General features: G+C 50.1%; 11 protein-coding genes across 11 annotated transcripts; 4 read left to right on the top strand and 7 right to left on the bottom strand.

Moving 5' to 3' along the window:
- Window positions 1-224: 224 nt before the first annotated feature.
- On the bottom strand, window positions 225-2,396 carry MGYG_04731 (hypothetical protein; the record flags this gene model as incomplete). Its single annotated transcript, XM_003172093.1, has 7 exons — window positions 225-295; window positions 370-537; window positions 610-1,018; window positions 1,086-1,550; window positions 1,626-2,015; window positions 2,095-2,234; window positions 2,351-2,396. The coding sequence occupies 7 exons, from the start codon at window positions 2,394-2,396 to the stop codon at window positions 225-227; spliced, it is 1,689 nt and encodes a 562-aa protein (XP_003172141.1).
- Window positions 2,397-3,480: 1,084 nt separating this feature from the next.
- Window positions 3,481-4,262, top strand: MGYG_04730 (hypothetical protein; the record flags this gene model as incomplete). Its single annotated transcript, XM_003172092.1, has 3 exons — window positions 3,481-3,561; window positions 3,661-3,790; window positions 3,904-4,262. 3 exons carry the CDS (start codon window positions 3,481-3,483, stop codon window positions 4,260-4,262), a joined length of 570 nt encoding a protein of 189 aa, XP_003172140.1.
- A 656-nt stretch (window positions 4,263-4,918) lies between these two features.
- On the bottom strand, window positions 4,919-8,035 carry MGYG_04729 (hypothetical protein; the record flags this gene model as incomplete). The annotated part of the gene is made up of 1 exon (XM_003172091.1): window positions 4,919-8,035. One exon carries the CDS (start codon window positions 8,033-8,035, stop codon window positions 4,919-4,921), a length of 3,117 nt encoding a protein of 1,038 aa, XP_003172139.1.
- Window positions 8,036-8,505: 470 nt separating this feature from the next.
- On the bottom strand, window positions 8,506-9,665 carry MGYG_04728 (hypothetical protein; the record flags this gene model as incomplete). Its single annotated transcript, XM_003172090.1, has 3 exons — window positions 8,506-8,604; window positions 8,657-9,406; window positions 9,528-9,665. The coding sequence occupies 3 exons, from the start codon at window positions 9,663-9,665 to the stop codon at window positions 8,506-8,508; spliced, it is 987 nt and encodes a 328-aa protein (XP_003172138.1).
- Window positions 9,666-10,109: 444 nt separating this feature from the next.
- MGYG_04727 (geranylgeranyl transferase type-1 subunit beta) lies at window positions 10,110-11,677 on the top strand (the record flags this gene model as incomplete). The annotated part of the gene is made up of 5 exons (XM_003172089.1): window positions 10,110-10,694; window positions 10,754-10,799; window positions 10,857-11,245; window positions 11,315-11,423; window positions 11,514-11,677. 5 exons carry the CDS (start codon window positions 10,110-10,112, stop codon window positions 11,675-11,677), a joined length of 1,293 nt encoding a protein of 430 aa, XP_003172137.1.
- A 140-nt stretch (window positions 11,678-11,817) lies between these two features.
- MGYG_09058 (hypothetical protein) lies at window positions 11,818-12,171 on the bottom strand (the record flags this gene model as incomplete). The annotated part of the gene is given in 3 exon segments (XM_003172088.1): window positions 11,818-11,867; window positions 11,876-11,925; window positions 11,945-12,171. Coding segments are annotated over 3 exon segments (327 nt in total).
- Window positions 12,172-12,390: 219 nt separating this feature from the next.
- Window positions 12,391-15,615, top strand: MGYG_04726 (CAMK/CAMKL/MARK protein kinase; the record flags this gene model as incomplete). Its single annotated transcript, XM_003172087.1, has 6 exons — window positions 12,391-12,438; window positions 12,549-12,577; window positions 12,687-12,804; window positions 12,888-13,035; window positions 13,099-13,995; window positions 14,063-15,615. 6 exons carry the CDS (start codon window positions 12,391-12,393, stop codon window positions 15,613-15,615), a joined length of 2,793 nt encoding a protein of 930 aa, XP_003172135.1.
- An 814-nt stretch (window positions 15,616-16,429) lies between these two features.
- Window positions 16,430-18,196, bottom strand: MGYG_04725 (glucose/galactose transporter; the record flags this gene model as incomplete). The annotated part of the gene is made up of 7 exons (XM_003172086.1): window positions 16,430-16,603; window positions 16,663-16,868; window positions 16,929-17,159; window positions 17,227-17,571; window positions 17,633-17,850; window positions 17,903-18,003; window positions 18,065-18,196. 7 exons carry the CDS (start codon window positions 18,194-18,196, stop codon window positions 16,430-16,432), a joined length of 1,407 nt encoding a protein of 468 aa, XP_003172134.1.
- A 915-nt stretch (window positions 18,197-19,111) lies between these two features.
- Window positions 19,112-21,603, bottom strand: MGYG_04724 (hypothetical protein; the record flags this gene model as incomplete). Its single annotated transcript, XM_003172085.1, has 3 exons — window positions 19,112-19,986; window positions 20,041-21,468; window positions 21,543-21,603. The coding sequence occupies 3 exons, from the start codon at window positions 21,601-21,603 to the stop codon at window positions 19,112-19,114; spliced, it is 2,364 nt and encodes a 787-aa protein (XP_003172133.1).
- A 639-nt stretch (window positions 21,604-22,242) lies between these two features.
- On the top strand, window positions 22,243-23,250 carry MGYG_04723 (AT hook domain-containing protein family protein; the record flags this gene model as incomplete). Its single annotated transcript, XM_003172084.1, has 1 exon — window positions 22,243-23,250. The coding sequence occupies one exon, from the start codon at window positions 22,243-22,245 to the stop codon at window positions 23,248-23,250; it is 1,008 nt and encodes a 335-aa protein (XP_003172132.1).
- A 278-nt stretch (window positions 23,251-23,528) lies between these two features.
- Window positions 23,529-24,572, bottom strand: MGYG_04722 (FMP32; the record flags this gene model as incomplete). The annotated part of the gene is made up of 3 exons (XM_003172083.1): window positions 23,529-23,586; window positions 23,642-23,975; window positions 24,050-24,572. 3 exons carry the CDS (start codon window positions 24,570-24,572, stop codon window positions 23,529-23,531), a joined length of 915 nt encoding a protein of 304 aa, XP_003172131.1.
- Window positions 24,573-24,779: the final 207 nt, after the last annotated feature.

Here is a 24,779-nt window from a genome sequence, read left to right as displayed (position 1 = left end):
AATATGTGAAGAAACAATTGCTGCAAAAGGTCTAGCAAACGTCCATCCTATCGTAACTTCGCAGCTAAGTGGCAAGTGATGGCAAGTGGTACGAGTTCTAATAACAAAAGGCATTTTTCGCAGATCCCGAAATGGACAAGCATAACTTTGAAAACAGAGATAGGGGGTAAACACAGTAAAAGAGGTATCTTTAATAAAAAAATATGCCCGCAATAGCGTTAACCCTACCACAAATTAAGCATCTTGAGAATGTCGTAACGATGGAAAAACGAGCGGTTACGTTTGCCGAAGACGTCTATGGAATAACCTAGTTAGGGAAGGGGACAATAGAGTAAAATAGCAAAGGGGATAAAAAGGGGAGATTCTTACACATGGGCACACTGAGCAAACAGACGGCTACTTCGATGCCGCCAATGATGAGGAAGACTCTCTTGGCTCCACCGAGAACCACCCAGTTGTACGCAAAGTAAGTGAGCACGAAGCTGAACATGTTCTTGAACACTAGCAAACAAGTGAACGCTTCGATGGCAATTTCACCTACACGTTGTCAGCCAGCACTCCCATAGAAATCAAACACAACGCCGATATAGGCTGGGAAAGGAAACTTACGGTGAGCATCGACGATGTACAGGGCACTGGCTACGGCGCCCATAACCATGCCGATAAGAACAAACATGAAGAAGACATCTGGTATCACCCATCCGTACTTGGTTACGTCTCCGGAAGCAAACCCGAACCCGAACAGGCCAATACCGCTGAATATTAGCTGCGGTAGGACGAGCCAGATACGGAATTCAGGTTCATATTTGCCCTTGTTGGCGCGGATAAGTAAGTTGGCGGACCAGTCTGAGAAGAGGCCTGATAGGAACAGGCCGACGACGGATCCGATGAAAGCGCCGGTGTAGAGGTATCCTGTCTTTTCCTCTGAGAACCAGAGTGGTGGACCGAGGAAGAGTGCGGCCAGGACTACGCCAATGAAGACTGTCCAGCCAATGATGACACCTTGTATAAGACATGCCTGTAGAGGTTAGTTAGCTGTCAAAGGCACAAATCGATATAGGAAATAATAATCAAAGGGAGCTTACCCAGGCAATGCTAGGATGGAAAAAGAGTGGGAATGGCCGTAGAAGAAGCTTCCAAAAGCTCTCGTCTGTCTTGCGACCATTGAATAGGGCCAGTGATTCGACGAATGTAGCCTTTGGTGGTAACTCGGCTGATGTGGTATCACCGTTTGCAGCCGCGGCAGCTGAACTAGGCCCGGCACCGGAGTCAGCGTCCGCCTCCTTCTCAATAGCTGCTTGCGTAGCTCCTCTGGAAGCCCGTCGATCTACGTCCCCTAAAATGTCTGTGTTGAGGTGTGAAGCGCGCCTATAGGCAGTTTCGGGGACAAAGAAGAAGAGGAGCGGCAGACAGGCGCCGGAGAAGATCGCAATGAAGAAAAAGGTCCACTCCCAGCCCAAGGTATGGGTCATCTTGCCAGCTATGACGGGAGTGAGGAATGCGCCTCCAAAAAGCGCAACGTTGGACAGGGCCATGCGTTTTCCGCGCTCCTAGACAGTTTGCGCCCGTTAGAAAAGATCAAGTGGAACAAAAACGGAGGGGAGGAGAAGACTGGTCGAACGTACATGGACGAAGAAGAGGTCGCCAACGACAGCGTTGACGAGGGCTTCGAAGGGAGCGAGGCCGACTCCCTGGAAGATTCTCGCCCAGATCAAGCTAACATGGCTACGTTTGCTGAGGCCGGCCCATATGCAGGAGATGACGATTATGAGGTTTCCGAGCAAGAAGAGATGTCGCTTCCCCCATACTCTGGCGGTAGGTACTATTATGATACCGGCGACCCCGACTCCGCAGAGATGGTATCCTGTCAAGAGGGCTGCCTGGGTGAAATCAATGGTGTAATTGAGTGCGATTGTAACCGTGTTGGCGGCCATGATGGCAGACGTGGTAGCGCATATCACTGAGGTGATGGAGAGAATGATCAAAATCGTGTCTCGTTTCCATCGTGGCCAGTTCTGCAGCTCGTCAGTCCTCTATCTCATCTATGCGTGTGTGTGTGCGTGTGCATGTAAAAAAGTACATGGCGGTGCTCACCAGGGGATCGTTGGGGTCGTCACTCGGCTGCGGAACGAGAATGATAGGAACAGGGCCATTTGTGTCGTATTTCAGATGCGACTCCCCGGGAACGGGCGTCTCGACGGAGCTGCCATCGTCGTCCAGCACGTACGTTGTCCCTACGGATAGTTATATCAAGTCAATATCACCATCTCTCTCCCACATTCCTCCTCCACCACCCCTGAACAATTTTTTTCTTCTTGCGTGCTCTCGGTTTCATGTGGACAGGACTGACCAGGGACGTTATCGAGCTTCGAGTCTTCGAGGATGCCTAACGCCATGGTAGCAGAGGAAGCGAGGCGAAGACGGGCTGGTTGAAGGAGAGAAGCAGCAGCAAGCGGCCGCAGGGCTTTGTATATCTGCGTCGCTCACCCGATCTTCAAACGACAAGAGAGATCGTACGTAAAAAGTAAAGCATAAAAGCAGCTGCTGCAGACTGCAACGACTCGAGTGGATAGAGATCAAAGGATCCCCCTAGTCCCTATATCCACACCCCGGTCCTGGCTCACCCAGACAGGGCCGCAAACCGTGACCAGCCAGCGGAGCCAAAGAGCCAGCGAGCCAGCAGCAGCCAGAAGCAGCCAAAGCCGAGCCAGCCACGCCACCAGAACGGGACTAAAGCATGCGCGAGGTTGCAAGGGTTGCCCCAGATCAGAGCCAGAAGATCCCAACTGTGACATCCATCCCGACCCTTTTTTCGTTTCTTTTCTTTTCTTCTCTTGTGGGTGATGCGACGATGGATGTTTGTTATCCGGTGCCGTGCAGGTTTGCTGCCTGTCTGCTTGCTTGCTTGTCTGCTTGCCGGTGGAGGGACAAGAGTTGATAGTCCTCGTCCTGGCCGTCGATTGAGCCTGAATATTTCGTATTTCGATCCCAGCCGGCTTCTCGCAGGCTCACTGGACGGCTCTCCGTAACTCCCAGAGCACAAGACGGGCTGCTCGAGCTGCTTTTTCCTCTCCTATAGTTACAGAATCGATGCGTGAGACACTTGTACAGAGTAGCAGCGCAGACAATATAGGTGATACTCGTAGGATAGATGTAATAACTGACTGGCAATTAATCCTCCGCAAGCCCCTGGGCCTGGTCTGACCTGGCCTGACACTCGTCCGTGGTTAAGCTGCTCGGCTGCTAACGAACGCCATGGATCCAGGGGCAGCAGGTCGTTCGCGTGCGTTTTTCTTGCTTGTGCCTGGTGGTTGCTCGCTTTTTGCCTTAAATATTTAACGTCGGCCGCTTTCGTCTCATCCTCAACCTCGCAACATCGACATCATCGACAGCATCACCGACACGGCTTTACGGTCTACGATCTACGTCTACGCTCTACGATATACGATCTACGCCTGCTCGTCTCTGCCAGCCGCCATCATGAAGTTCTCTGCCGTCGCCGTCGCTGCTCTCGTCTCTGTCGCCGCCGCTCAGGGCGTGAGCGACCTCCCCAAGTGCGCTGTACGTCCTCCGCTGAACCAGCATGAATGAGCCAGCATGAACCAGCAGACATTATTGTTATTGTATCACGGTATCACCGCCAGCTAACGCTTCTCACAGCAACAATGCGCCAGCAAAGGCTTCCCTGCTAGCTGCGGCGCCGACGTCAAGTGCGTCTGCACCAGCGAGTCCTTCCTCGACGCCATCACCTGCTGCGTTGCTACAACCTGCACCCCAGAGGAGCAGAAGAGTACGTCTTTGTCCTGCCCTGCTGCAGCTAGCAATGCAATGCTATGCAATGCTATGCTATGCTGTGTTTCTTTGCTTACTGCGATCTGCTAACGCTGCTGCCCGGGTACTCAGAGACCATCCAGTTCGCCAAAGCCATCTGCGGCGGCGTAGGCGTCAACGTCCCTGACTCTGCCGTCTGCCCAACTGCCTCGTCCGGCTCTCCCTCTGCTACTCCAACCTCGTCTGGCTCTGGAGGCAGCAACACCTCTGAGACCGGCTCTGTCACCGGCACCGCCATCACCGGCACCAGCTCGCCGTCTGCCACCGAGAGCCCGTCCGGCTCTGCCACCCAGACCGGCTCTCCGTCCGCTACCCACTCGGGCTCTGGCTCGACCGGTGCTCCAACCCAGACCGGCAACGCTGCTGCGTCCGTCAACGCCAACGGCGGCCTCCTTGCTGCCATTGCTGCCCTCGTCATCGCTGTGGCGTAGCTCTCCGGGTCTTCTGGGCATTTAAACTAACTAGCTTAACTACAAGCTCCCCTACTATCGAGTGTCAGTTCGCGCGTGAAGCGCAGAAGCCAAACATTATCTTTTTTTCTTTTTACTTTTAAACAAAGAAGGAAACCCAAAGTATGAGGAGCAGGTACACAACGGCGAACTCGCGGAGATGAGCTTCCCTCTGTTTGTTTGCTCCATATTATCTCCTTTGTCCACCACTTTTTAATGCAATATCATATACTTAATATCCTATATCCTGCAATTTATAGCCTTATGTAACTTGCTCTCGCACAGATTGCGTTGCTTTGCTTTTTTATTCTTGTTTTAACTTGACGGGTGACGAGGAGACTGATCCTAGCTTGTTATTACGAAATATCTTAATCCTATAAACATGCCCCATCCCTGGTCTTTAAGTCGCTTTCGTGCCGTCGTCATCTCGTCGTCATCGTGCAGCTGCAGCGGATCCGGTCAGATGGAAGTATACAACCAGCATCCCCGCATATCGATCTCGGATAATCTATACCATCGTCACTATTAAGGCATGTAGCCACTAGTTACAGCTGCTCATGCAGCTCGCGTGTAGGTTCTCCACTGATGATGCTGCCGCCCTCTCGTAGACATAGCTTTAAGCCTATGGTTATCACAACTCAGTCTATGAGGATAAAGGACCCCTGAAGATTCTCTATTCTCATTTTCACAATGGGTAAAGCAGGGCCAAACGACTTCGGGCTAATACTCTTGTTGAATATGGCCATTTCCTTGTGTTTCTTCCTCTGCATCAATATGCTGGTGGCAGCAAGGCGGGCAACCCAGTTCCCATGCGCTCGAAATACACCCACACCCAGGGGGGGATCAAGCAGCTCCTCCCAGCTATCTATAGACGTAAGGTCACCAGTAAGCATGGCATCGTCATCGACCCCATCGGTAAGGATGCTAAGAGAGGCCTCATCTCTGATCATCAGCTTATCCTCATGAATGCCGAGAATGTCAAGATCAGCCACCAACTCTCCTCGGTCTCGCACTGAGATGACAGACTCAACCAGGAAGACATCCTGGTCGATAGTCTGGCTATCTGCCGTAGCTAGCGGTATAGTCCACTCGGTAAATGAGAGATGTAGCGAAGTGTCATTGAAGTTGTTCTCCCTTTTCCCGTCGTAGGGTGCATGGTTGACGATAGAGTGGTCATACTTGGGCTCGCGAATCCGTGGGTTGCGGGGAGCAACCAGCATCGATATGCCTCTCTTCCCAATATTTCCCACCAGCCGCCTGATTTCGTACCCCTTAACATCTTCCAGGGGATCAGATAGTACCGCTGCTGCTACAAAAATCGAGTTCTGGGTACACATTGCCAAAGCACTGTCTAGAGCCCTTGGGATGACATCCGCCTGGCCTGAATCGAAGTGGGCAATACAGGCAAAGGCTTCTTGTCTAGTGAGGAGCGGCCCTGGTATGATCGCCCTCGTTGCCGGGTCAGGCTGTGCTCGTACCCAAGTAGCATTGCATAGTGGTTGGGAGGTAATGCGCAACAGTATAGCTGACTGGTCCAGGTTGTTGTATATGAGCGTGGAGATATACAAGGCGTGCAGAGCAGTAGCGGTAGACTGGGGGACATCTTCAGCATTGCTTAATATGAATATCTGCATATCAGTTGAGTAGCCTCTTGTCGGATACACTGTGGTTAGGTACTCATCTAGTTTTGATATTTGTATCGGATATTGACGAAGATACTGAACAGCTTGCGCCGGGGTTGTAATGTTGCTTTTGACAACGCCCTCCAACCGGTCCCAGTAGTTGGCCGTGTCTCTAACGCATAGAGCTAAGTGCCGGTTTCCATGAACGCTGGTGAACTCAAACCTAGCTCCCAAAGCTCCTTTGGGTGCTATTAAAAACTCTAGCGGTGGAGAGTGGTACGTGTTATTTACCTTGCCTTGTAGGAAGCAATCCAAGTCTGATGTAGCCGCTCGTCGACTGGCAAATCCTGGGGGTGCTCGGTGGCGTAAAAGCGGCGGATAATTATTCCAGTTTAGCCAGGTCATGTCATCATTTGCCATGGTATGTCCGTACCTAGAATAATGGCATCGCTCATTGACACTGGAGACCTGGGCGATGCGGTTGTTGATGTCCTTTTCCACTTCAATAATGTCTTTACTGCTACCGAAAGCTTTGGAGTACCATCTTGCATGCACCTCATTGTAAACCTCTTCTCCACTCGAACTCCTCTTGCCTGGAGCCTTTATCCAGAGAGGAACCGCTGTGGCATACTCGAAATAATGAGGATTTCCAATCTTTGAACTCCCTCCAACCCAGTGAGGCTGGACAATCAGACTGTCACTACTCGCGTAGCCCGTAGACTGTGCAAGTCCTCGCAAATACACAATGTCACAGTCCTTTCCTGAAAACGCTGAGAGGAGAAGTTGGTTACAGAGACCAAAGTAAGGCGGAATTATATCTTTGTCCCGCCGAAGGAACGTCTGCGCTCTCCGTTGACCGTATTTGAGAAGCCTGATATTTTCCTCTTTCTCTTCCCCCCTAGATGAGTTCAATTTCCTGGAAGCTTGGATAATAGGATAAATCCACCTTCCTGGCAATTGACTACCCAATCTTTGTGGATTTTCAGGGGCCGAAGAATCCATAGCTTCTCCAATGCAACAGAATAGCCCAACAGCATCTTCAAATTCTTTCGGGACAACCCCCCAGTGGCCAAGGAGACCTCCCAAAGCGACAATGCGCAGCTGTGAGATAGTCACTCGAGAATGGTCTACTGGTCCCGTAACTTTCGCAGCACCTCCGTAGTACTGCAGATGGGATAGGGCCAACGACCAACGGACACCTTCTGTGTCCTCGTCTAACTGCTCAAACCCAATCGTGCAGACCCCAGTACTAGGGAATAAGGGGTCTCCGAACTTCACGTTGACTGTTTTGTTCCTGAGGACGATCAGGTCTGGGTATAGGTGCCAGGACGAAAGGGCTAAGATCACACCGGCGTCGGATATCGACTGAGGGCGACCGCATAGCAGATCCTCGGCAGCCAGCATCGCCCGTTTCCAGGTCGAAACCACCGTGTCGTACATAGAAGAGCTCCTCAAATACGGCATATTGATATTCTTCGATATGAGTAACAGCTGATCATGCTCACGCTGCTTTGCCTGATCGGCACTGCGTAGCCACGAGCGCGAGCTTGCATCCCACAGTGCGAGATCATCTCTAGCAATTGGTGGTAGAGAGCTCATGGCGCTGGCTGTAGACATGGAGATATTTCTCTCAAACGCACTCTGAATCTCCTGCTTTCTCTTGTCGACCAGCTCGACCCAGATTGATATCGCTTCCTTGGAATCCCACGCTCGTACAAGCAGACAGGAGAGAAGATAGATACCTAGCGCTGCGACCCCGGACGTCGCAGCCGCCCATACTGCTGTCCCGTCCGCCCCAATAAAGTCCCTGAACGGGCCATGAGCTCGAGAACCGACGGGATTGATACCAGGTGACTCGATGATTTCGGAGACTCTTTTGCCATAAGCGGATATGAGATTTGGTGTAGACGGGACTAGGGGTTCGAATAACGCTGCCAGCCGTCGAGCTGTCTGGTGCTGAGGGCCATACTCGGCTTCATCTCGTCTCCGAACTGTCAGAGCAGATCCCAGCCGCTCAAACTCGACAGGCGCTTCGACTTTGACCAGAGAGAAGTCAAACTTGAGGTTCGCCAGGGATGCATTATTTTCGATTACGGCTGAGAGAATTGAACCTTTGACAGAATTAGAAGCCATTAGCAGTGGGTGTTGATATTAATGTTAGGATTATCGGAAAGAGGTGGTTCAGGTGCCTTCAGAGATCAAGCACATCAAGCAGGCCGCGAGCGCTATTCTAGTTAAGTACACCGTACATTGGCAGGAGATGCTGGTTGAGAATGAGGCTGGGCTGAGCTGTCTACGTGTTTCATGCATGCATTTATTCAATGCAACCCAGCGCCAGCCTCCCTCGCATCCCGGGGATCAAAGGGCCAAAGAGCTGTGCAGTTGTATGTATACAACAATTTGAATCCTGGTTTATGTCCTCGTCTATTAGTGTATGTATATGCGCTAATCCGTCATAAAGCAAGCAAGACAGAACCCATCGCTATGAAACGCAGCAGACAGAGAAAAGGAAGATGGTAAAATAGTAAAATAGAAATAGGATAAAGGCAGGGATATCATTTTGTGTAGAAGTATATGTAAAATAGCGTATTGACTGCGTGGTGTCATCGCATAGCGGCAATGATATCAGCACCTACGCCTATGCCAACAGAGCGAAGTTGGTTCTCAGCTTGTTTCTTCTCATGCCGAAGCGCAAACAGTATCTATCATATGTATTAGATCTGATTCACATTAAGGATACAAAAAGGTACTTACCCAGCATGAGAACATCAGTTCAAGCACCCCGTAACCGAGTACGATCTTCCGCTTGAGATCATTGACATCATACCCCAGTGTAGATCCAGACACAGCAGCTGCAGTGCTGAGTCCGGCCCTGGTGAAATGCATGTTCTGGTCCAGCCATAAAATAGTTTTTCCTGCCGCAGATTGGAAAGGAGTCGCGACACTGCCTGCAACCAAAGTGCTCGTTGCCGGCATTCCTACTATTGTGGCTGGTGATGGCACAGCCGTAGATGCAGCACCCCATTCTGTGTCAGGAGATAGGTAAATCCGCAATGACACGATCATGAATATCCATGACCGAAGCGTGACCAGGAGAATGCACAGCTGGCGGTAGAGTGACGAGAATTCGGCAGTGATCTTCAAAGCAGCTTCATTGAGCTCGGTAGAGGTGGACGAGCCTGAACCAGACGAGGTCGTGGACGAAGCAGAGGAGCTTCGAGACGTTGGTGGGCGGGTATATGGCAGTCTTGATCTTGATATTATCGGAGGAGGTAGTGCGGTAGACGAAGACAACGACGCCCGAGACTGAAGAAGAGACTCTCTCTGCTGCCGCTCCTGCTGCTGTCGTAGCTGCTGGCGATGGATGAACTCAGCCACTGCCAGTACGTGGTTCAGTGTCGGCAGCTTGATGGCCAGCGTCAGGTCAAAGAGAGCGAAGGAGAGGAGCAAGATGCCGCAGTACGCAAACGGCGAGCGCGGGAGGTTGAATGGCTGGATATTGTCCTAAACACGCACAATCAGCATACCGTGATCAATGTCAAACAGTCCAATAAGTAACGAGTTGCTAGAAATCAAACGGCGTCTTCTCAAGTTATTCTGTAGGCCCTGGAAGTGTATGACTTACGATCCTGAGTCTGTCCCGAACTTTGTACACCAGCTCTGAGCCGCCAACGGACTCGCGAGAGAAGGTCAAGTAGACGGCCAGGACGACCTGGAACAGGGCATGCAGCCTGATATAGGTCCTAGACGATATCCGGGCCATCTTGCTGTCTCTTCGCTGTGGCTGTTTGGTGCTGGAGGAGTCGTCCCTGGCAGCTGGCGGATGGCCTCAGCTCAGCGCTGCCTCTCCTCCCGCAGGATCCCAGTCGGAGGACAGGAAGAGCGCAGTGCAGTCTCTTGCCTCTTGCCTCTTGCTCGGTGGTCTCGGTGCTGGCTGAGCCTTACATTTGATCGTTGTCGTGGTGGTGGAATGTTGCTGTCTGTCAGTTGGTAGCTGAAGAGTGACGCTTTTTGTTTACTAGCAGCGCCGGCTAAGAAAGAAACGCTGCAGGGTTCTTCCTTATCGAAACATCCCACCAGACAGGCCCATTTTGATATCTGCTTAAAGCCACAGTTAAGGCTGATATTTTTACCATTAAACTACGTGGATGCAAAGTATACCCCGGCATGAGCATCTAGCAGCTGGACAAGAACTGCTACATCTGCCATGGCGCTGCGAAAAGACCGCCAGCTCAAGTACTTTCTGCGCTGTCTCAAGACGCTGCTCCCGCACCCCTATACCTCCAATGACTCCAGCCGGATGACGCTGGCGTACTTTACGCTGGCCGGGCTTGACCTGCTGGGTGCGCTGGGCGGCGAGAAGCCAGTGATATCAGCGGCGGAGAGGACGGGCTATGTCAATTGGCTGTACCACTGCCAGGTGCCGACGGGAGGGTTCCGCGGCTTCACAGGTGCCAACTTTGGAGATGAGAAGAGGACGCCTGAGAACGAGTGTTGGGACCCGGCGAATGTGCCTGCAACGTTCTTTGCGCTGGTGGCGCTGCTGATACTGGAGGACGACCTGGCGCGGGTCAGGCGGAGCGAGTGTCTGGCCTGGCTGAGCAGCATGCAGCGTGAAGACGGCTCGTTTGGACAGACTCTGGGACCGGGGGGAAGCATTGATGGAGCGAGAGACCTGAGGTTCTGCTGCTGTGCGGCGGGTATCAGGTATATCTTGCGCGGTGAGAACGATACTGATATAGGGAGTGATATTGACGCCGAAAAGTTGATAGATTATGTGCAGGCCTGCCAGGTGAGTGTCTCATATGCTTTGTTCTATCTAGATCTATACATCTACTGACTCTGTTCTAGACGTATGACGGTGGATTTGCAGAGTCTCCTTTTAACGAGTCCAACGGTATGTGAACTTGAATGTCCCCCCGTTGAAAGATTAGTCTACTTACACAATTGGTAGCTGGATTGACGTACTGTGCACTTGGTACACTGTCCTTTCTTGCATGTCTGCAGCCGGAGAGGAATTTCACGTCCTTGGTTGTCACTGTGCGTGGATCTGAAGAGTATGAGCGTCTGATATCATGGCTGGTCTACCGACAGACTACGTTTATCGAGCAGGAAGAAGCCGAAGATAAAGAAGACGGCGAAGGTGAGACTGAAGGTAACGGCAAGCCAGTGATGGATACACAAGATCAGAACAAGGCTGGCATATCCCTTGACGACGCCATAGCCTCGCTGCCAGGCCTGGAAGTGGTGTCACCATCAACGAGCCTCTGCGCCGGATTCAACGGCAGACCCAACAAGATAGCTGACACCTGCTACTGCTTCTGGGTCACTGGTTCTCTCGCCGTGAGTCTCAAACCGTTTCCCTCCCTGCTGTATATTTAAAGACGAGACTGACTAACAGGCGGTTGGTAGATGCTTGACCAGCTCGGTCTGGTCGACTCGCAGGCCAACCGCCGCTACCTGCTCGAGAAGACCCAGCATATGATCGGGGGGTTTGGCAAGACCGCTGGAGAGCTGCCAGGTAAGTCTGAAGCCTTGTCTCCCGCCTATCCGCCTGCTCGATGCATGTCCCCCCTGTGCTGGTTCGTGGACTAATCAAGACTGCCGGAAGATCTGCTCCATTCATATCTCGGCCTTGCGTCTCTGGGACTCTTTGGCGAGAGAGACGCAGCATCAGTAGCAAAAGGAGAAGAACTTGACGCCGTCGACCCGATGCTGTGTGCCAGTCGACGTGTACGAAGACACCTGGGCTCGCTCCCGTGGAAGCAGACGTGATGCCGTCACTCTGCTACTTGCTTCACTGTCCACGGCCTCTCTGATCGAGTAACTATTATATCCGCGTAACACAGCAGACTCACGCCGTCATGCGACTCCCGTCTGCCATAGCCATCTATCTCCTTCAATATCAGATACCGTCAACTACCAAGCTGTCTCTCTGTATCATCCCATCCAACTACCGTAGGGCCTACATACTTAGAACCACAAGAAATAAAAGCAAAGAAACGCGACCCTCAAACAAACCCCTAACTAGTTCAAACTCACCTAGTCTGTTTCGCATCGCCATCGCCTCGATATCGATCTTCCTCTTTGCCTCCGTCTCGTCTCGACTGCTGTCTTCCATACATAACTTCCTCCTTGCTGATACTCTCTACTTCTTCTTCTTCTTCTCCTTCGTCTTCTTCGTCTCCTGTCTTTTTCCTTGTTCTCACGGCTCTTCGTTGCTTTTTGGATGGCGTTAATAGGGGAGCGAACCAGGGGCTCATCGTCATAATCGACTCTTTTCGCCATCCACCAGGATATTAAAATAAATAAAAAAACAGGCGAAGAAGAAGACAAACACAGCTGCTGGACTTTTCTCTTGCTTCTCTTCTCCTCCTTCGAATGGGATGCAGCTTGATCGATAGACTCGGCCGGCGAATTTCATCTACCAGCGGCCAAACTGCGTCCTGCCTCGACGTCGCCCGCGCTGCGGACAGCTCTGCCTACACATGCCACCTCTACGGTCGAGGGCCGAGTCGCAGCTTCAGAGGGAAAAGGTGAGTCTCTGGCAGACGGCAGACGGGCCCTTTTGTCTTTGTTCCTGGAGATATCAATTGGTAGAGACGGGGGTGTTGGCTGACGCTGGTCTCTCTTCTTTCTTTAACAGCTTGTCAACTCGTACCATGAGCTCCTGAAGTAAGTCCCGCCTCTGATATATCGAACACATATACTCTACGACAGCTGGAGGGAAGGATGCGGATACGGATACAGTTACAGACAGATGCTGACGGGTGTTCGCGTCCAGCGAGTTCTCTTCAAAGGAGCTGCGGAATGTCGGGAACTACGCTCTCGGAAAGCTGATAGGGAAGGGCTCCTTTGGCAAAGTGTACCTCGCTACACACAAACTCACCAATGGATCAAAGGTACGATGGATAAGAAATGGAGGGAGAGGGAGGGATACATGGTGTGCATATGTTGCTAGACAGAGGCTAAGGCTGCTTGACAGGTTGTGCTCAAGTCCTCGTCGCGAGAGGATCCCAACCTCGCCCGGGAGATACACCACCACCGCCAATTCCACCACCCTCACATTGCGAGGCTATATGAAGTGATAGTGACAGAGAAGCTCGTGTGGCTGGTGCTGGAATACTGTCCTGGTGCGCATTGCCTTGAAACGAACCCTCTACATGGGCAGCTGGAAACATGCTAATAGGGCGTAGGTGACGAATTATACAACCACCTCCTTCAGAACGGGCCCATGCCAATCGAAAAGACCCAGAAGATATTCACACAGCTAGTCGGAGCCGTTGCCTATGTTCACAGCAAATCCTGCGTTCACCGCGACCTCAAGTTGGAAAACATCCTATTGGATAAACACGAGAATGTGAAATTATGCGATTTTGGCTTCACCAGAGAATACGACGGAAAGGCAAGCTATCTCCAGACTTTCTGCGGAACTATCTGCTACAGTGCTCCCGAGATGCTCAAGGGCGAGAAATACGCGGGGGAGAAAGTCGACGTTTGGAGTTTGGGGATCATTCTTTACGCTCTCATAGCTGGAGAGCTGCCATGGGACGAAGACCATGACCAAGTCACCAAATCCAGGATCCTCACCGAAGAGCCCAAGTATACCGATCGGTTCCCGGACGACGCCAAATCCCTGATTAATATGCTTCTCTCAAAACGTCCGCTTCTCCGTCCGACCCTCAGTGACGTCCTGGCCCATCCGTTCTTGGCTGAATTTGCACCGCAGCAACAGGCCAATCTGAAGCTCACTCGCCCTCCTCCTTTTTCGACTCCGCTGGAAAAGGCAACACTGGAGCGTATGCGGAGCGCAGGCGTAAATACGGAACAGGTCATGCAGAATGTGCTAGCACAGCGATGTGATGCTCTGGCAGGCTGGTGGACGCTGCTGATCGAAAAGGAGGAGCGCAAGGAGAAACGCAGAGAACGAAAGAGACGGGAAAAGGAAGCAGAGGCTAAGAATCTTCGGCGACTGAGTGCTGCAAGCAGCCGGCTGGAACGGATTTCTGCTGCTCTCGTCGAGGTCGATGAGGAAGGGCACCCGGAAGAACCCAGGACTCGAGGCAGACGGGAGAGGCGAAGCTTAACAAGTCGTAAGAATAACCAACCGATTCAATTCCATCCTTCATGCTATCAATGCTAACTTTGCCGTTCGTACAGAGCAATTGAATGTCCCAGACCTACCGAAGCTGCCTGAAACTGCGCCGTCTTCAGACGGACTGCTCACTCCTCCGCTACCACCGCCTCCTCCGGTAGAGAAGGACTTCCCTCGACCCACTAGATCTACCTCTCGAGGCCGCCCTGTGCCTCCTCCTAAGGAAAGACGGATCTCCAAAGGAAGCAACTATCATCTAAGTGCTTCTCAACCGGATCTAACTCGCCCTCAGGGGATATTACGACGGCAAGGCACCCGCCGTCGCCAATATCCCATCATCAGCCAGTTGGCCCAGCTCAAACACTGGATAATAGAGTCTACCAAACGCGCCAAATCACCACATCCAAAGTCCTCGTCTACCAGGAAATTCCTCTCTAATCATTCAAGTTCCCCGAAAAAGGGTGACACTTCCAGCAAGAATTCAGCCGTCACTCCCACGAGCCCTACTTTTCCTCAAAACCAGCAAACTCCCACAGCGAAACGATCTTCTAATGCTAGTAGTCTGGCACTCAGCAATGCTTCCTACCCCGGTGCCAGGAGGGCTTCTTCTAACGCTCAACGGCCCCTGAATACCTCGAACTCGCATCACCGCAACTCCCTCTCACCATCTCCGTTGACCCCTCGGAACTCATACCGCCGCTCCTCTGCTGGTTTAAGAGGACGCAAGTCTACTTCTTCGTCAGTCTCTTCCATTCGCACTGTTCATCATGCTCATTCCCATTCGAAAACATCCTCCATATCCTCCAACAGCATCGATACCGTCTCTACTCCAACCGGTACATCCGCCAAAGGCCTCGGACGCTCTCCTCATTCTTCCATAAAGATCCTCCCCGCTACACCAACATCCATGTCCATCTTTCCAAGCAACATTCGACTTGTAAGAGGAGGTCCCAACAATAGCTTAACAAGCGCCTTCAACGAAGCTGCGCCTGCTCTTATCCCTTCACCTTCCTCTGGACCTATCTTCGCTCGCAGAAAGCGAGCTACCTTCAAGGGGCCCTCACTTAGCTCAACACACATGCTATCTGGCGCTGGGCCCGGTACTCCCAGTCTCATGCGTAGCAGGGCCAGCAGCGTAGCCTCAGGCGAGATAATGATGGCCGGAGCACGAAAGAGCCAGATTATAGAAGAAGAAGAGGATGAAGTACTACCAGACGACACCACGGAAGAAGTCGACTGCTTCAGTCCAACTGATGATCGGGCCCCGCCTTTCCCTGAATCTACATCTTCCGTTCAGCTCGATGCGAAATATGCCAGCGCAATCGCTGCCGCTGCCACCATGAATCCAGCAGATCTTCGCTCCACCTCTGAACGTGAAGGATCCCCTGATCCCCGTCAACTCCTCCCCGCCGCTGAAATCACCGAACTGCCACCTTTCTCAAAGATGCCGTCATCAGAGCATGATCGGTCTCCTTTGCGCCCGCCACGTTCATCATCACTTCGAGAAGCCAAGGGCGGTTCTCCCGGCAGCTTGAACGCAAGTGAATCGCTGGATAATATTGCCGAAACATCCTCTCTCACCTCTCTTAAAAATTCCTCAACTCCCAAAGCCACCTAGACTTCTTTCTCCCCCCCTTCGTTCTCTTTCGTCCTCTCCTTTCGTCCTCTTTTTTCCCTCCTCTTTCCAACAAAAAATGACACGAATTTACTCCATTGTGATATCCCCTGCGTTACATCTACTTCCATCTCATTTGTCAGGCTATATATAAACTCTGCTTTTGTCCCTGTTTGTCTATTTTCTCCAGGATTATTCTTATATCTTATGTATCCATATTCCTCCCTTTTTACCTAGCCTCTCGTTTACATTACTTTTACATGACCCCGTTGATACCATTTGCCCTTTTTGATAACTTGGAATCTCGTCAGTTTCCGTCCCTCTCAAGTACGCGCCCTCTTCCACATCGACTCTCGTTTATCTTCGATTCAATCAGCATATTTTATGTCATACACTTATTTTATTCACTTTGGTGGTTATGTGTTCTAACTACCACCCCTTTACTTCTTCCTTCCTTTTACTTGCGAAGCTATTGTCTCCCCACCATAGATTTTATTGTCTCTTCATAATCGGGGCAGTCTGAACTACCTATTCGGACGACCTTTGTTATATTGATAGTTAGTATTGCTGGTATATACATCCTTTACGAGTATTTCCTAGTTTGATATAAACCTTTCACTCTTGTACTTACATGTAGTTTGCTTTTGGCAAAAGATAATGTGAGATGTATCTTTGTAACTAGAACACAAAAATATTGAGCGCTTCAATACTGTCATTACTCAAATGATTGAAACTATTAAATTTAGTTTCTCCAAATCTAGCTTGAACAATGCCACAATATGTTGTACTGAGAAGTACATATGTAAGCGAGTTCTATCTACTTTTCTTTCTCCTCGGCTGTGGCATCAGCAGCCTTAGCAGCGCCTTTATGCTCCTCATCTGCTCTAGCATCCGTGATTCCAATATTGCTATCTCCAATTTGGTCCGCTGGGTCACGGTAAGACGGTACGAAGTTAACACAGATAGCATAAGTCCATGCCACAGCCATAAGCTAAGTATAACCATGTTAGTATACAGCGGGGAGAATAATTAAATAACAAGGGGTCTTACAATCGTTGGTACTATCATTGCGAAACCAGTGGAGTCATGCAAATCAGCAACATAGCCTAGAAGAGGTGGCACTGCTGCTCCACCGGAAACACCAGCAACTATGAACCCAGATCCGCGCTTGTAATGTTTTCCTAGGCCACGGATCCCAAGCGCGACTATGGTCGGAAAGCAAACTGATTCGAAAAATAAAACCACGAAAAGCATAGCTACCAGAGGTTAACTATCAATCATATTCTCAATAACCTCTTCTAGGAGTGAGTACTTACCAACACCAGTATTACCCCTTTGTGTAGTTGATGCAGCTAGGAAAATAAAAACGCCAGCAAGGTATACAAGGAAAATCCATCTGGCCCTGATAAATTTCATGAAGAAGGCCCCTGAAAAACGACCAACAGTAAAGGCTCCCTGCGCACCGGCCAGAAATTTTGCTCCTAAGGCACTAGAGGTATTTGGTCTTGTTTCCACGCAATAATTGATGAAGTATGTTGCGATTGCCACTAGAGTGTTTTGTTAGACAAGCTGCTAATAACAATAATAAGAAATTAATAAAGCAATTAGACATACCTTGCGAACCCACATATAAAAACTGTGCAAATGCAGCATGGAACAACTGATACTTCTTCCAGAATGAATCAGTTTTCTCTTCAACGTGAGTCAAAGCAACCTGGTATTCCATATCTGCATCTGTCACTTCAGGAATATCGGAGATATAGAAAACCGCTGCAAGACAAAAGACAAAGATTGCAATGGCGAGATAAACCCATTGAACTCTTTCCAGAGCGCTGACACTATCCGCTGTTGTGGTGAAAAACACATACGAGCCAAGTACAGGCCCTACAACTGTGCCTATGGCATTGAAAGCCTGAGCAAAGTTGATTCGGATCTCGGCATATTTTGGTGGACCGCAAACTATCGAGCATTCGATCAGCAATCGTTCAAGGGTTTGGTATGCATAATAAATACCACCTACCTGAAAGATACGGGTTTGCAGCGGTCTCCAACGATCCCAGTCCAGAACCAATGACGAAGGTTGCACCGCAGAATCCACCAAACGATTGATGTAACCCAGCCGGCCACATACAGAGGGCTCCAATGCCATAGAGAGATAGACCCAATATAAATACGGATTTGTAACCCCAATTTCGAAGCATCCAGTTAGCATAGCCAAGGGAAGCAAGGGGGTACGCCCTACGTAATTGGTCAGCATAGGAAGCGTGTTCGGGAGGAGAGGGGGAAATACCCAAAATACGCTGCTTGTAATCCCGAGGAACGGGTTCGTGTGATTCCCAGTGTGTTCTGAAAGTGCTTATTGAGAGTGTCCAGCAGGCCGTACGCAAAACCCTAAGAGTACTCAGAGGTCGATTCCTGTGCCAGGACTTCATATGATCAGGGTAAGACCAACCCATAAGAAAAACAAGATGGTCACAATGGTGAGCGGCCATAGACTCTGCCGTAATGTTAACTGTGCAGCATTGGTAATCTGATCGTTTCTCGCTCGGATATGACGGCTCCGAAGGAACCTTATGACACCCATACTGAGATATGAGCTGCAGTGAGCGGTAATAACGGTGGTGCTGTCTGGGGAACAATCAACAATGCCACTCGACCTGGAAATGCCTCCTTAAAACGAGGATTGAGGGAAGAGTAGCACGTTGGAAAGGAAGATTGGTGCAAGGAAGAAAAGTCAGGGAAGCGCTATAAGCATATTAGTACTTCAGCTAGAGTACATCCCACGGCCGGTATTAGAATCTCGAATAAAAAAAGAGATAGGATCCGCACTCCAAAGCTTTCATTTGCCTTAATCCCGTGAGAGGTCGCTTATACCCTAGGTGCGTCAAAGGATCATGGTGTTGACAGGGAATATCGGCGTTGCGTGAAGGAGGATCAAGGCGACTTAGTGGTACAGCGTTGGCCATACGTTCCTTGGCCCGTCTCCTGCTTCCCCAATAGTCGACGAGGAAAAGGAGCCAAAACGGCTGCCACGTCGTGCCCTGTGCGTGCTGGCAATACTCAGTTTAAGTAAGCCCCCCGGATTTTCCTGCAGAGAATTGGTTCGCTGAGAGCCAAAGATGAAACGCCGAAAACAAACAAAAAGAAAAAATAAACAGTGATGCCAAGAAGCGGGAAGCTACGGCTTAGTAATAACTCTAACCTTAACTAGGTCCGAAAGTCGGGGAAACGCCGACGAAATACCTCATTTTCAAAGGCATCAGCTTGATGGAGAGTCATGTAAGACGGCAAAGTTGAAGAGTGGTATAATGAATACATATGATGTTTTTTTTTAAAAAAAAAAAAAAAAAAAAAAATTAGGCCATTCTTATTACTACAAACCCCATAATATAGTTCTTTTCGTCACATTTAAGTCCAGAAAAATCATCAACGAACAAACAACCTCAAACTTTAGGCGGGTATGAAGAGTAAAGAATTAGGTGATACATGGTAAACAATTTTAAAGTTCCTCTTGGAATCTGGATATCCTAGATCCAGGTACAGTCGGGCTCCCGCTTGCTGCCTCACCAGGTGCCGGACTTGTTCGAGGAGGACTTGGAGCTTTGGGCACAGAGCGTCTGTTGACGGTGAAAGAGCCCTGGTTCCCACTACGCCTAGCAGGCCGTTGGAACAAGTGGGGGAACGCTATGCGTTTCTTTGGCCTGGTTCCATCTTCCTGCCTCTGTGCTCCAGGGCTCCCACGGCCCGAGTCCATCCCGCTCTCGTTTGAGCTACTCCAATGGCTCGAGGGCGCATGGCGTGGACTGTCAGGGGGTATCAATGCCCCCAAAGCCATTGGAGCACTGGGTTGGACAGGAGTTGCGGGACGTTCTTTTTCGATCTCGGTCACTATCCGTTCCTCAATTCGTTCTATTTCGCACGGTGGCTCGCCTTCTGCGCCATCTTCTTGCGGTCTTGTGAACCATGTCTTGTGAATAGCTTTCTGCCTGCGGATGTGTTTTGCCTGAGTTCCAGCCTGCTCAGTAAGAGTAGTTTCCTCGTTGGTTGCTTCTTCAACAGCCGGATTTTCTTGGCTTATTTCGGTCTCGTCAGCAGCAGCAGCAGCAGCTTCAGCCGTCTCTGCGGGATGACTTGTCGGCTCAGGGGGAGCTTCAACCGGTCCCGGAGCAGAGTATGGTCGTGGAGGGCGTTCTGGAATTCTTCCACCTCCTTCTAGAGCTTGGAATATAGTTTCACCCTTTTCTTCCTCATCACTCACACGCTTGGGAGGGTATGGCCATGTTGACACCTGTTCATCATCAGATACGTATCTGTCGTGTGACCTCTTCTTGTCCCGCTTCCATCGTATTTCCTTCTCAGGATGCCGCATGAGATCTATGGTTGATTGTTAATCATTTACAATACATATTGGATTGATAATATCCGTACCTATTATCTGCTTATTAAGTCGATGGACTTCCTTGTCACGTTCCATCTGGGAATTAATAAAACGATGGTAGCGCTCCTCATCCAGTTTATCCGTTATTCTTCTGGATTTTTGTCTTGCCACTTGATCATCAATGTTGTGCAAAGCTGGCCGCACTCTTGCTCTTGCCATATCATCCACATTCCTCGGTGGGAGTAGAGGCGCTCCGGCTCTCATCTGTTCTGGGCCAACATCGACAAAGGCCGTGGATTCACGGTTTGCCAAAACAAGTTCATTGGCATGCCGCTCCCATTCTCTCATAATCGCTGGTGATGGGCGTGAGCGATAACTATAGATGTGATTATCAATATTGTCCATCATCCTCCTGACGTTCCTCTGCGCGGCATCCATAATTTCATCGTCGTAGTAGACTTCGTTCCGGTTACGCCTAGACTGAGTGCGAGCTCGTTTGACTGAGCCGCCCAAATACCTTCCGCCCTCAGCTGAACCTTCAGATCGTGGTCGGACCTTGGTTGCGGCAAAATATTCCTGTGAGCGGGGACGGTAGTTATTGGCTCGGATAGAGCTAACTTCAGGATTTGGCTGATATCTTCCACCCGTAGGACGCTGATGCCGGGGTGTTCGTTCCTCTGACTCCTCCATAGTGAAACTTGAGGTTTCCATATCTCCGGTGACATCCTCTTTTGGTATAATTGCATACATCTGCTTTGCCATCGAAACTGCTGCAGCTTGTAGGGTGTCCCGTTTCCGATTTTCATCGAGTGTAGTACTCACCGGCGGGTGTGAGGTATACATCTCTCTCCGGGAATTGGTAACAGCTGGGTTATAAGGCCTTTTAGGGCTTAGTTGAAAATCAACATTCCTCTCCGCAGTGGGCCTCCCGTGCTGTGAGGCTCGATGGCTTATAGCTGCCGCTGAAAAGGCTTCAGTTAGATCAGAAACCCCATCAGGAGGACTCCCCATAGATGCCGCCTGCTTCCGACTAGAAGACATGGCCCCGGTTGCCGCCATTCTTGCCTCTTGCCACTCTTCTTTGAAGTCCTCATCCCCTAAACCCGACACTCCGCTATCTCGAAATGATCCGTAGGCGGCTTTTGACCCTATTGAGCTCAGTGGCTCATCCTCATGCTTGCCAAGGGAGGAGACATCTTGCTTCTTCGTCGCCGCCGGTTTTGAGTAACTACCACGAGTTACATAACTAGCCGCTGCATTTGCAGTTGTAAGATCATATTCGCGGACATCCCTTGAAGATCGCTTGTTGCTCACAGGGCGCAATCCTATCGCCACCCAGGAAGATATTTTAGCAAAATACCCTGAATAGCCCTCATCCCTGACCACAGTTTCCTCTTTTCTCATATCCCGAAGGGTGCATACCGCTTGAAGTTCTGAATCCCGTTCTCTCCGGGTGCGTAACATATAATGCCGCTGCACTGGCCGCTGGATATCCCAAAAAAACGGTTAGCAAAGCTTGGTAGAGGAAAGATCTAGCATGTTCACTACTCACCGTCCTCAGAGTCTGGATCCATCCTAGACCCTATGGATGTAGGACGCATGCGGGTAGCCATAATCTTGAGATGGTTTGTCCAAATTTCAGTAGGAAAGGAGTCAACCGAACTATTGTATTGCAATAGAAGTTCAACATGGTTAGAGAGAGGAATTGAGGCGAGTTGCAGCGTAGGCGATATCACCGTCGCGAGCGTTAGGTTTATCCACCTTTTAGTGTGCACCACAAAACTGTCGATGTTATGACGTTGGATCTATGGCGGGTGGCTAAATAAGGCCAATTGGCCAATGATAGGGCAGCTAAGCCTATGACGTAATAGTGCATATTATCACGTGATGTTAACGGAGAAATCATGACATAAGCATATTTTCAGATTTCGATCATGTGACACGATGATGCCCAAGGCTCCAAACGCTCCAAAGGCCAAAAACTCAGGCTCAATGTTGTTGCTGTTGTTTTGTATATTCATAATAGGCATAGAGTGTTGTTCCTAGCGAACGTCTCGACGTGATATTGTTGGAATTGGTGGCTATGGTTGAACAAGGCGTCATGTCTGCAATGTGCAGATCCCGCCAAGGCCCTCTCAGCCTCTCTCCCAAATGGCTGCCTGGTCTCTTGACAAACTTCATAGGTAAAGAATCTGACAGCAAGACTACCTACATCAGAAAGATTGGCAGACACCTCAGTTAGTTGCGTGACAATGCGTAACCTGAGATCCGGCAAGGCCAAACCTGCGGTTGAACCTGAGCCACCACACACAACAATACACTTGGCAGGGCTGAGGGATGCACCACCAGACTCACTGTACCAAGGCACTGCTCTCAAGATCATACCCACAGGCTCCAGGCTTCCAGGCTTAACTGCATCAGAACAGAAGCTTCTGAGGCAAAAGCAACAACGACTGGCAGCGAGTAAAGTCTCCCTGGACCGAGAGGCAAGAAATTGCGCGGATGGAGGCACTCTATCCGTCCATAACGGCCTGGAGGCAACATTGATATTTTCCCAATACGAAGCCGGGACTGCCGTCTGCATTAGCTCAGAAGGCTGGGTATTAACCTGTGCGCACTGTTTTGGCGATACCGAGGAAGAACTACAGACATCAAACAAGCGTCGCTGGCTCCTGTTCTATACCGGTTTAGCCGTGCAAGCTGAGTGCATTGTATGGGATGCAAGGAGAGACTTGGCTCTTATGAAAATTGTTGCGATGGAGTCTAAAGACGCCGGTGGAAAAGGAGAGGGTATCGTTTGTCATTTCCCATATGTGCAATTAGCACCGAAACGGCCAACGGTAAATACTCCGATAATATGCATTGGACAGCCCGGTATGGACGATTTGGAGTCTAACACGCCGGCGAAAAACAAGTTTGATTTTGTGGAGTTATCCTCTGGAAAGTTTCGTGGAATGGTGGCAGGTGGCGACTGGCAGGATAATTCAGAGATAGGCCAGATGAAGCATGATGCCTGGACATATTGGGGTCACTCAGGTGCGCCTTTGCTTGCCGAGGCGGATGGTACATTAATTGGACTGCACTCATCTTGGGACGATCAGACTGGCATGCGTCACGGCGTACCTCTTGTTGCCATTCGGGAATTTCTCGCACAACATGCTGAATTAATGGGCTCTCAGGGGCAAGCTGCTAAATCTGAGGAAGAACATACCTCGTCGAAATTGGCCGTTAATGAAGATGTGATTGTTATTAGCGATTAGCCGGAATTTGGTGAATGTCGTGTTTTTTTTAGAGAATAGGCTAGGGATTGCAGCGCTCGAAATCTTTTTTTTATTAATTTTGGAACAAAGGAAAGTCTATCGCCTTGAAGCTTTCTGTTGTACAGGCGCCAATCCGTTCAATTATCAAAGCAAATACCAAACCCCTGGAGTGGGCGAACAAGCCGAGTGCTGAGAGGGGATCGACCTAGGTAGAGGCAGTGTTCACTCTTGTGTACTGCCTAGACATTTGTAGACACCCAGTGCATTTATTTAGGGCCCTACATCAACAGACGCCAGGCACCGAGTATCAAAGCCGCTGTACCAGTGCATACACCCCTAAGAGACAAGTTAGTAAGCTAATCCCCTGATTTCCAAAGAGCTGATGACTTACATTAGCCACTGAAGAGTTGAGAACTTTACGGCCTCAACTCTCTCCCTAACACCAGCTACTTCCTGTTCGATCCTGGTCTCTGTTTCTTTTATCCTCATCTCTTGTCCATTAGATTCTTCCCGGATCCTTCCTTTCTCAAGGTTCAGATCTAGTCGAACGGAAGCCTGAGTTCGGCCTATTTCATCTCTTAATCGAGAGTTAAGTTTGGCTAGGTCTCCTGCAATTTTATCATGTGATGAGCGGGTGAGCTGTGCCTCTGTTGAATCCGAATTTAACAGTTCGGAGCGGAGCTTCGCAAAGTCCACTTTTTGGGTATACGCGGAACGTTCGGCATCTATCCAGATTCACAGTCAGCTTAAGTCCATCATATACAACCCCAAGCTCGCCGAAATTAGATATAAACCTTACCTTCTCTTGATACCATTGCCCGTGTGAGGTTCTGCATCGACTCTTCAATGACATCTGCCATAACCTTCATAAGGGCGACGGCTTGCTCTTCGCTGAACCCTTCATTCTTTAGACGTTGCACAACCTTGAGCGTATCAAAATGATGATCTTTCTTCACAACTGCAGTCTGATGGAATGCCCGTCGAGCCGGATTGAATGTGGCTACGTAGACTCCATTATGCCTTATCGGGGTTGTTCCAGGTGCAGTCTCCTGACGCTTCACAGAGCTGCTTTGCCGGAGGATAAGGGCGTGCTTTTGTATTAGAGGAGATGAGGCCCGACAGGATACCGAGGAAAAGTGACGCTGGTATGATGGGATGAGTTGGAGGGACTTTGAAGAAGTCGGGGGTAAAAGATGGCGGTTGTTTAAGGCAGAGCTGTTGCCGGATAGAAAGATGGAGCGAAGGGAGGTTTCGACAGAGCGCCGGCGGGATGGCCTCACGATGCGCGGTGACTCGGTGACAACTAGCTGTAGTTTCGGCATAGCTGTGCTGTGGTGGATGGCTCAAAGCTGTGCCTTATATCTGTACCTGTTAAAAAGATCGGATGACGTTCGGGAGATTTTGGCATCTGCAGAAAATCTACAAAGTCAGATCGATAAGAGATTGTGGCACGTGATTTAACTAAGTAGTTATGTGATTATGTCATCGTTTACATGCCGCCTTTAGCGCTTCTATAGATGCATCAATAA

The sequence above is a fragment of the Nannizzia gypsea genome, genomic scaffold, assembly GCF_000150975.2.
Source record: "Nannizzia gypsea CBS 118893 supercont1.4 genomic scaffold, whole genome shotgun sequence".
Lineage (NCBI taxonomy): Eukaryota > Fungi > Ascomycota > Eurotiomycetes > Onygenales > Arthrodermataceae > Nannizzia > Nannizzia gypsea.
Note: the sequence above shows the minus strand (reverse complement) of the source record. Positions and strands in the feature narration are given on the sequence as shown.